The following is an 11,046-nucleotide window of genomic DNA, read 5'->3' as shown; positions in this document are numbered from 1 at the left end:
TTCAAATTTTATGTATATGTATTATGTATATATATATATAATTTTTGCATTCATTTGAACTTGGAAACCCAAACCTGTTCCAGCATGGCAATGCCCCGTGCACAGTGGGCTCCTTGAAGATCTGCTTTACATGCTGTGGAAAGGGAAATCTTGAGTGGACTGCTATAGAGCTCTGATCTAATCCGTAATGAACACCTTAGGGATGAATTGGAACGCTGTCTGCACCCCAGGTCTCCTCACCTACATCAGTACCTGCCTTCCATAATATCCTTGTGGCTGATGAACACAAATATCCAATAGCACACCCTAGTTGAACAACTTCCCTGAAGAGTGGAGGTAATTAATAAGAGCAATGTGGCACTGAATATAGAATGCAATTATCAAAAATCACATATTGTACTTATGACTACGTGATACAATACTTTTGGCAATATTGTATATATATATATATATATATATATATATATATATATATATATATATATATATATATATATATATATATATATATATATATATATACACAATATTGCCAAAAGTATTGGAGCAGCTTGTGATGCAGCTATATGAGCTGTCATCATGTATTTTAGGTTATAAGCATTATTAAAATAAATAGCCTTATCAGCACCATTCGAAGATGGTTTTGCAGTCGGTTTATTTTGAGTTCAAAACAGGTGACACGTTAAGACTCTAAATTCGCGTATGTATGAATGACACTTTGAATCCGAACTTGACATTCAAAATACTAAAGAAAATTTTTAAGTTTGTAAATAGAAACAACAATTGCAGCTAGGTGCCCAAGAAAGAAGAAAAAGAAGAAGAGGAAAAGGAAGAGGAAGAAGAGGAAGAAGAAGAAGAAGAGGAGGAAGAAGAAGAAGAAGAAGAAGAAGAAGAAGAAGAAGAAGAAGAAGAAGAAGAAGAAGAGAGCTGGTCCAAATGACCTTTCATACTTTTCAAGCTTTCAGCACTTCAATCAACATTAACATGGACAAATATGGATGCTTTATGCAAATATATGTTTATTATTAATGAAACCAAACTCAACATAGAGCATTGCTTGATTTAAGACTTGGCCCATCAGTAAAACAAATGTTGAGTGATTACAAATTATGTTCATAATGTTTTTTTTTTTTATATCTGAGCAAGGAAAGAACATCGTGTATAAATGTTTTGCATTGAAGGTTTTAATTTAGCATCTTTTACATTTATTCATTTATATTTTTAATAGAAATGGTTCTAAGTGTGGAGCGTGTGTTAGAGAAGTGAAGAAAAGTGAGCAGGCAGGGTGGAGTGGGTGAAGAAGAGTGGCAGGAGTGATTTGTGATAGAAGGATATCTGTGAGTGTAAGGGAAAGTTTATAGGACTGTGGTGAGACCTGTGATGATGTATGGTTTGGAGACAGTGGCATTGAGTAAAAGACAGGAGGTGGAGCTGGAGGTAGCAGAGCTGAGCAGAGATTTCCGTTGGGAGTGACGACGATGGACAGGATTAGAAATGTGTTTATTATAGGGACAGCGCATGTAAAGACGTTTTGGATACAAGGTGATAGAGGCAAGATTGAGATGGTTTGGACATGTGCAGAGGAGGGACATGGGGTATATCGGTAGGAGAATGCTGAGGATGGAGCCACCAGGAAGGAGGAAAAGAGGAAGACCAAGGAGGAGGTTTATGGATGTGGTATGAAGACATGCAGTAGTTGGGTTGGAAGAGGCAGATGTAGAGGACAGGGGGGTATGGAGACGGATGATCCGCTGTGGCGACCCCTAATATATATAATGACATCACGGAGCTGTTGGATGTTAGAAACATGGCGCTTCTACACCTTCCACTATTCTGCCGAATCGTGTCAGCATTAATTAAAGATGGATTGTTATTTGCAATCGACGTTCAAAACAGCGCGAGAACAATGACCACTTTAAAAAATACTAAAGAAAAAGTAAAAGTTTGTAAATAAAAACAGCAATCCCAGATTGCTAGATAAAAATGACATTTTACCCCATTTTACCGTGCAGGATAGGCAAAAAGGTTCATTATTCCGACTAGTGGGTGAAGTGTGTTACTGTGAATAAATGACTGAACACATTCTTAATTACTAAGTCCTGGGTAATTTAGTCAGTGTGTCTTTGTGATAAATGTATAATAAAATAATTTTAAACTTATTAACGTTAGCATTTTAAAGTAATGGGAAAAACATTATCAAAGAAAATGATCATTTTACAGTGTAGCCTAATGACATGTCATAGCCAAGGAAGAAGAAGCTGGTTCTGATGACCTTTCATTGTGTTGACCCTAGTTAAAGTTTTATTAATATACACATTTATATTTACACAAGTAAATATATAAAAGAACTGATAACATGTTTTGAATAAATAAAACGGTTAGAGATTAAATTACTTTCAAGTGCTTTTTATTTATTCTGAAACGTGGAAGGAAGGAGGCTGAAGGTCTGTAACTCAGTTTCAGGGCGTTACCGATCTTCTTATAGCCTGGGCATCTTTGTGGAGAGAAACAGTTCTAATTCTCAAATCCTCAGAGGGTTCATTACCATGAGGTGCCATGTTAAACATCCAGTGGTCAGTATGAGAGAATTGTACCCAAGGCACCAAATTTTAACAGCTATTGTCACTTAGGGTGTACTCATTTTGTTGCCAGCTATTTTGACAATAATGGCTGTATGTTGAGTTCTTTTCAGAGGACAGTAAATCTTACATACAAGCTGCATGCTGACTAAAATATATCCAAGTTTCTATAGTTTTGTCCCTCGGAAAAAGAGATACTAAAATGGTTGTTAAAATGTGAGGGGTGTACTCACTTTTGTGAGATACTGTATATATACACACACACATCAGGCATAACATTATGACCACCTGCCTAATATTGTGCTGGCCTGCCTTTTGCTGCCAAAACAGCCCTGACACATCGAGGCATGGACTTCACTAGACCCCTGAAGCTGTGCTGTGGTATCTGCCACCAGAATGTTAGCAGCAAATCCTTTAATTCCTCTAAGTTATGAGGTGGGCCTCCATGGATCGGACTTGTTTGTCCAGCACATCCCACAGATGCTTGATTGGATGAAGATCTGGGGAATTTGCAGGCCATGTCAACACCTAAAATTTGTTGTTGTGCTCCTTAAACCATTCCTGAAACATTTTTGCTTTGTGGCAGAGCACATTATTATGCTGAAAGACACCACAGCCATTAGGGAATACCATTTCCATAAAAGGAAAAGATGCTCTGACCCAGTTGTCTAACCATCACAATTTGGCACTTGTCAATTTTCTCTTTCTAACTTAAAATTATGTTAATAAAATTAAAATTATATGGCAAACTAACAGGTGCCATGTTGAAGAGATAATTATTGTTATTCACTGCACCTGTCAGTGGCCATAATTTTATGCATTATATATTGGCACACATCAAATGCTCAATTATCAACTTCTTCTCTTTTCAACAAAGACAACTAGCAAATTATCAAACAAAGTCTTTCTTAGTCAGCTAACACATGATGTGGTGAAGGAATTAACACACATTCACCAGACAGCTCAGCTAATGATCACATGAGCATCGTGCCCAAATTTGGACATCAAAAGCAGTTATGTTATGTTTTACTCCGACATTAAATGCATACTTCGTACAGATTTAGGAAGGAAAGACAAAAGTGATGCATTTTTAAAGAAAAAGCTAGTGAATAAGAAGAATGATAAACATAGATTTGAAAAAGAAGAAGTGATGGAAATAGCGGTCTTACTGGAGTAAAATCCGAGCCTTGTGAAGTTTACATTCATTTAAGTGTGTTGGATTAAAGTGAAGAACACAGAGCAGGCTGCCAGGAGTGACCATATAAAACAGCAGCCAAGTTTTGTTAATGCTACCAGCAGACTTGCAAATATCCTTTGTTTCTCCAAGTTTCCAGGGAAACCTGCTGTATTTGAAATCACATCACTTTTCCACTGGAATTGCAAGTTTAGCTCTTCATTTGGACACTTGTGTTGAACAATTATATCAAGTCTAGTAAACTACTTTTTAAAATATTCTCAGTAGTAAGTCTAAAGGCACTGTACAGCCCAATATGTACAAGCTCTGCTGAAAACAAAAAGCCAAAAGCTATATTAGAATCTCCTAGCTTATTTATATAAATAGAATATAACCATTCTACATTCCTTATCAGGTAAATTCACACTTCATACTCGCACCTGCTGCAAGCATGTCACGATTTGTGCAAACCAAAATATATTATATAAACTATAAAGTATATTTTATATATTTTCAGTATGAATGTTCAGTATGAAATGATAAATTGTTCTAAATAGGTACAGTTACAGGGATGGTGCAATATTCGTTGAGGGTCGTTTAAGTTATCTTTTACTTGAGGTGTACTTAATGGCGTGAGCTTGTGTTCAGTTATGAAATTTGTGGGACACCATTGCGATTGGGACCACCATTAACATTAGAAAATATTGTTGGTAAGTACGAAAAAAGTGTGAAATAGGAATTAAGAGCTGGACTTGACAGACACAGTGATGCTTTCTTTTTTGACTAATACAAATATGAATAGCTGGAGCACAAAACAATAAACAGATACAAAAATAGATAGTATCATTGTGCTACAACCCTAATAGATACATGCTATTAATTTTATATTAATGCCACAAGCCTAAAAGTAAAATTCAAGCTCTACATGTATACTCTTCAGCATTACCAAATATGGATTCCAAAGTCAAGGCAAGTCCTGTCAAATTCCACAGGAATGTCAAACAATCATAAACTGCTAAGATAATCATCAGATTTTTTAATGTATCAAGACGTGGGGATTGAGCAACAGCAGTCCAGACATGCACTCATACACATTCCAAATATACACAGCAGAGCGACACTCCATAGACAGAAACGTGCAAGTGTCACAAGACAGAAAGTTTCCTTTCACTGCTTCTGCTGTGAGTGGTTAGTGTCTCCACTTCCTCCATTCTAGGATAATGTACTGCTGGGGGATAAGAAAAGTCATGCCTTGATTTTCTCAAGGAACTTCCATACAGGGTCCTCAAGAAAGGTTGCAAAATGCTTTTCAATTTATCCATGTAATAGTTCCTGTAATTATGGGAATAGGAATCCCCCCCCCCTCTCCCCCCGAAACTTCTTTATGGATCATTAACTCTTTTAGTACTTTGTTGTAGGAGTTACAGTGACTTAAGTAGAATGGTCTTGGCTTATCTACAAAGATGTCATTATAACTGCAAGAGAACAAAACTAGCATTTGCATATTTGTTCTATGATTATTTTTTAGCAATATATCAGTGTTGTACCCTAATGCTTCAGGGCCCCCCTTTAAATAAAACAGTTTTTTTTTGTTTTTTTTTACTTCCTCCGTAACACTTGGAAGCATCCTATTACAAACTCAGTGCAACTTAACTGCGGGTCAATGACCTGCATGTGTTCGATTGTGGCTATGTTGCCCTTTTAGTACTGTTAGACTTGAGTGCAGCGTTTGACATTATTGACCTTAATATTTTCATTAGCAGGCTGAAAGACAAGCTCTGTTTAGGCAGATAAGTTCCTGCTTGGTTTAGATTCTTCTTGACAAACAATTGCCAGTTTATTCAGACTAGTCCGAGTTTTTAAAGAAATTGCAATATGGTCCACCACAAGGTTCTCATTTAGGATCTCTAAACAATCCCTTGGATTGCGAATGATACACAGTAAGTTCAGCCAGCTTCAGTAGCACACCTGAGGAAAATGGAAGACTATGTTAACTATGTCAAAGCTGGGAATAGAAAATTCTTTCTCTTTAAATCTCATGGGTGGATATTAAGTGCCATTCTTCTTATTATTATTCTGCATGGGGGCACATCACCATCTTTTCAAGCTTACCAATGACTGAGAGCATTAACAGCTAAATTGTTCAGCAAGCATTGATTTGCATTGACAGACAAGGGAACTATGCCAGCCAGCACATCTAATGAAGCATGTAGCAGCAAGTGTGTCAGACTTCTGCCTTACCGAGCCACAGTACTGCAATTCTTACCACTTTATCTCTTACTGACTCATTAACAAGAGCTGAATTTTACATGTTTAACATTCATGATTTGGCAAACACTGCAATAACAATTAACAAGTTTTTGTTGACTCGGAGATAAGTGTGAAACCTTTTTTTTTAGATGAATAGCCGTCAGTGCTGTGTCTTCCATCATAGAAAATTACCCTGATCATGGACACAGTGATGTTGAAACAGACAAAAAAAAGTCAGAACATACTGTCCTGGATAAAAAATGATTAAATGCAGTTGGCTAAATGAAAAGTATACTATGAAAAAGATGGTGGAAGTATCTTCTTCTTCTTCTTTCGGCTGCTCCCATTAGGGGTCGCCACACCGTCTCCATACCCCTCTGTCCCCTACATCTGCCTCTTTCACACCAACTACCTGCATGTCTTCCCTCACCACATCCATGAACCAGATAGTGGCAGTGTATAAATTATTATTATAAATCATCTTCATATTATCATTACTCAGTATCAGTACTACTCAACAGTTGCATAAAATTAAAAGCGGAACAGTTAAATACATACGACATCACTTAATGTAGAGCACCTGTGCTTTAATCAGACACATTTGACGCAACATTGTCTGACCTGCAGACTATTGGACACCTGCCTTTTCAAGCCATGTGTGGTTCTTTCCAAACTCTGTTACCACAAAGTTAGAGGGACACAAAAAGCATGTCTTTGGATGAGGTAGCATTAAATTTTTCCTTGAGTTATTCTAGTGACCCAAACCTGATCCAGCATGACAATGTCCCTGTGCACAAAGTGTGCAAAGCTCGCTGAGGATATAATTTCTATTACTTAACAGAACTCTAACCTCACCACTCTCAAACACCTTCAGCATGAACTGGAACAGTAACTGCATTCCAGGCCCCCAAGGTTATTATATGGGCAAATCGATACTAAATGTTGAATGGGATGTTAAAAAGCACATCTGAATCTTATGGATGATAAATCTAAAATGTTGTAAAAGAAAAAGCCATTTGGTGGAAATAAATGAAAGAGAAGCAGAAGTGATCCGATCACATGGCATTGTGCCAAATCCGCTGACTGCAGCATTTGAATGCTTGAGACGACACAGGACTTCCTAAGGACAACACTAAAAATGGTCTCCTCCCTCCTTCCTTTTTTCAATCAAAGAACAAGAAATATCCTTAAAACCAACATCCTATACTTTCCTACACCATGATTTGGTCTTAAATACTTGGGCTATGATTCTGGCAAATCCATTATAAGTCTCCACTTGATTGTTAAACCCAGATTGAAACTAGTGAATGAACTTCAATCCTCACTTTGATCAGTATATAACTGGATTAGTAGTAGTGGTCCGTTGATATTATTGCATGCTGGCAGCAGTCATGTTAGTTTTGTTTTTGCACTTAAGATGAATAATACATGCTTGTTCCCATATGCTTGGCAGATCTAGCCCATTCCCTCTGCAGTTACACTCTGTTCCTAGTTTTACTCCAGCTATCCAGATATATATATATATATATATATATTATATAGGTACACACCCAACCCACCCACACATGCACACATAATTTACACATACTCATGATACACAGGGGACACCCAAAGCTTTCAGCGGACTAGTAAGTGGCCAGAGGATGTTGTGAATTTTCCCTCGTGATTCCACAAGCTTTCACTGACTTAATCTGCTAGAAGTCAGTCTGCCATCCTGTAAACAACCCAATGCTTTAAGAACATATTGTCTCTTTTTCTTTTATATTCATCATTTTTTTCTTTCCTGTTTCCCACTTCTTCTTAGCCTGTGGACATATCAGCTGAGAATCACACGTTGTCTGAAGTATTTATTTTACCAGCATCAGCGAAATTCATTTGAATGTACTTGGGCATTTTTAAGGGCAGGAACCAGTAACACGTGCTATGCGAGGAAATGTTCCCCTACAAAGACGAGAAAAAAAAAAGCCTGCACTGGTTATCTGTCTACAGCAGCAACTTTTTAAATCACTACTTCTCTACTATATGCTCTACCACGAATCTCGTATGGATTATGCTGCTGCTGGTGGTTGGGGAGTCGGGGATTTTGGGGATTTCAGGATCATTCTTTACACCTCATAGGGTCATACATGTGTAGGTCAAGTTTTCTTTGCAGAATACCTTTCTTACATAACAACATCACTGCACCGAATTAATTACTATTAATATATATATATATATATATATCTTCAGACCCCTTTAGAAAATTTTTATAAAGCGTAGATTTCAAATACTGGCACATTATTGATATAGGTACATTATTATGCTGAACATTTATTTAATCCAAATTAGTTTTACCCATCAACTGTCTATTGAGAAACCACATGAGGTCCAAGTTGACATAATTTATAGATTGACTTGTTACAATGTCCAAAAAAAAGGATCTCAGCTTGCTACTGTATATAGTTCTTAATATACAAAGGATTAAGTTAGGATTTAAACCTGTATAAATTAGTTATTATTTATTAAATCACAGAGATAATTGTGTCAGGGCTGGTATGAAGAGTTGCAGCTCACACATACTAACAGAAACACCTGATCACAAGCAGTAATACTAGTTGAGGAAGTGTTGTTGTTTTTAAAAACATTGCATCCTCTGGTTGTGTGAAATCATATACATTTCTTTTATATGAAATTCTGTTACATAAAATATGGCTTTATATGCAGTAAATAGGACTTCATTCGAGTTGCTATTCACTGCTTAAATCATTCATTAGGCAGTGATGTTTTAATCTACTGAAGTTTTCTGAAGGTGCATCCTGAACACAGAAATGTGATGTATCAACTCCAGTAAAGTTCATTTCATCGAGATCACTAATGCAATATCAAAGCAAGACTACAGAAAATGAAGAAGTCTACCTCCATCCTCTGTGTGCGTGAGATGTGTCCAGCTGTGCTCTGGTGTGTCCAAGTAACGCTGATACAGATGTCTATTAACTTTCAAGGCTTCACACTAAACTCCCAGAATCACATATCCATTCGAGCAGCTCTACACTTTAACCAAACTAAACTAAAAGATCACACAGGAGGAGGAGGTGGAGGAGGTGGAGGAATAATAAGAGGAGGTGACTGATGTGGTTAGCTGTATTTTGGTTTTCTCTGAGACGCGGATCACACACACACACACACACACACACACACACGTTTTGAAATGAAGACTGCGGGTTTATGCGAATAGATAATCATGATTAAGGTTTATTTCAACTCTTTGGTCTAAACACGGCGTTGAGGCATTTATACTGTACACCACTTTTACCTACATAATAGTGTCTGCAGCCCTCTAGTGGTCATCTGCAGTACAGCTTTTCACTCCTCCCATTCCCATGTTAGTGAATAAATTATATCAACAGAATCAATTATATTTGTAAAGAGTAATAAAACTAAAAGATACAATTTACATAAAAGCCTTTGTTCACGTTAATAATGTAATAACTTGTAAAACAATGAATCATTTAAATGATTGAATCATTACGACAACTGTTTATAGTAACATTCACCCATTCATGAATCGAACAGTTTTGACACTTCATTCTCTAAAGAGCTGTCCACAAGTTTACTTACAAGGTTAAAACATTTAGATAGGGAAATCAGAACAGTGGAACAGTGTGTGTACTTGCAGAATGCACTGTCATATGGTGCAATTGTGGATTTACTTGGACGAAGCCCTGTGACTTTAGCAACATACACACACACACACACACACACACACACACACACACACACACACACACACACACACACACACACACACACACACACATATATATATATATATATATATATATATATATATATATATATATATATATATATATATATATATATACATACATACATACAATTGTTACATGTATGGGTTATTTGACTGTGAAGATAAAAAAAAAAAAGTGTGTGTAAAACATTTTAACCTACAGTACAAAAAAAGTTTACAAAAGTTTGGATACACCTTCTCATTCAAAGAGTTTTCTTTATTTTCATGACTATGAAAATTGTAGAGTCACACTGAAGGCATCAAGGGCTATTTGACCAAGAAGGAGAGTGATGGGGTGCTGCGCCAGATGACCTGGCCTCCACAGTCACCGGACCTGAACCCAATCGAGATGGTTTTTAGGGGAGAGCTGGACCGCAGAGTGAAGGCAAAAGGGCCAACAAGTGCCAAGCATCTCTCGGGGAACTCCTTCAAGACTGTTGGAAGACCATTTCAGGTGACTACCTCTTGAAGCTCATCAAGAGAATGCCAAGAGTGTGCAAAGCAGTAATCAAAGCAAAAGGTGGCTACTTTGAAGAACCTAGAATATGACATTTTTCAGTTGTTTCACACTTTTTTGTTATGTCTATAATTCCATATATAATTCCACATGTATTAATTCATAGTTTTGATTCCTTCAGTGTGAATTATGAAATTCATGAAATTTATGAAATTATGAAAATAAAGAAAACTCTTTGAATGAGAAGGTGTATCCAAACTTTTGGTCTGTACTGAATATAAATTGCATAATGGTGTAAATGGACAGTCACATTAATGCATCATTATCAGTTTCCCTGTGGGATCAATGAAGTATTCTGATTTTAAGTGATTCTTATATTGCAACTGAAAGAACATTTACATATTTTTCTTTCTGTGATGAGTTTGTGCTGATCAGAATTATAGAGTATAAACTCTGTATAAAAATCAGACTAGGGAGGAGAAAATGGGCCAACTACCAATTACCAATAATACTTTTTCAATAAATTATATATAAAGTCATAACTTATTGATTATATTTCTCTTTTAGTAATTTAGTAAGGGCTAGAAAGCCACAGTCAGTCCCTGCCAGCTAACAGAATACCCACTCAATTTGACAGTTTTTCTGGTGTCCTAAGAACATTTTCTTCTTTGATTATTTGCCTACAAAAGTGAGCTTTGTTTTTTACATAACACACTGATATCTGAAAACTGGGTCTGAGTTCAGCTCAGTTTATCTTTTCTTACTTGGCAGGACACATAACAGCAACCACGAGATTCAC

General features: G+C 36.6%; 1 protein-coding gene and 1 long non-coding RNA gene across 2 annotated transcripts in view; one reads left to right on the top strand and one right to left on the bottom strand.

The window, feature by feature from the left end:
• LOC310730053 (capZ-interacting protein) overlaps nt 1–9,064 on the bottom strand; it is an 18,549-nt gene extending 9,485 nt beyond the window's left edge. The window contains exon 1 of the mRNA XM_083548807.1: nt 8,899–9,064. Coding sequence (XP_083404933.1) covers nt 8,899–8,904 — 6 coding nt within the window. The 5' untranslated portion in view covers nt 8,905–9,064. The remainder of the gene's footprint in view (nt 1–8,898) is intronic.
• LOC310730054 lies at nt 4,568–9,064 on the top strand. Its single transcript, XR_014534721.1, has 2 exons — nt 4,568–6,311; nt 6,454–9,064. It is a non-coding gene; the product is annotated as an uncharacterized lncRNA (long non-coding RNA).
• Nucleotides 9,065–11,046: the final 1,982 nt, after the last annotated feature.

This window comes from Silurus aristotelis (genome assembly GCF_946808225.1).
Source record: "Silurus aristotelis genome assembly, chromosome: 8".
Classification (NCBI taxonomy): Eukaryota; Metazoa; Chordata; class Actinopteri; order Siluriformes; family Siluridae; genus Silurus; species Silurus aristotelis.
Note: the sequence above shows the minus strand (reverse complement) of the source record. Positions and strands in the feature narration are given on the sequence as shown.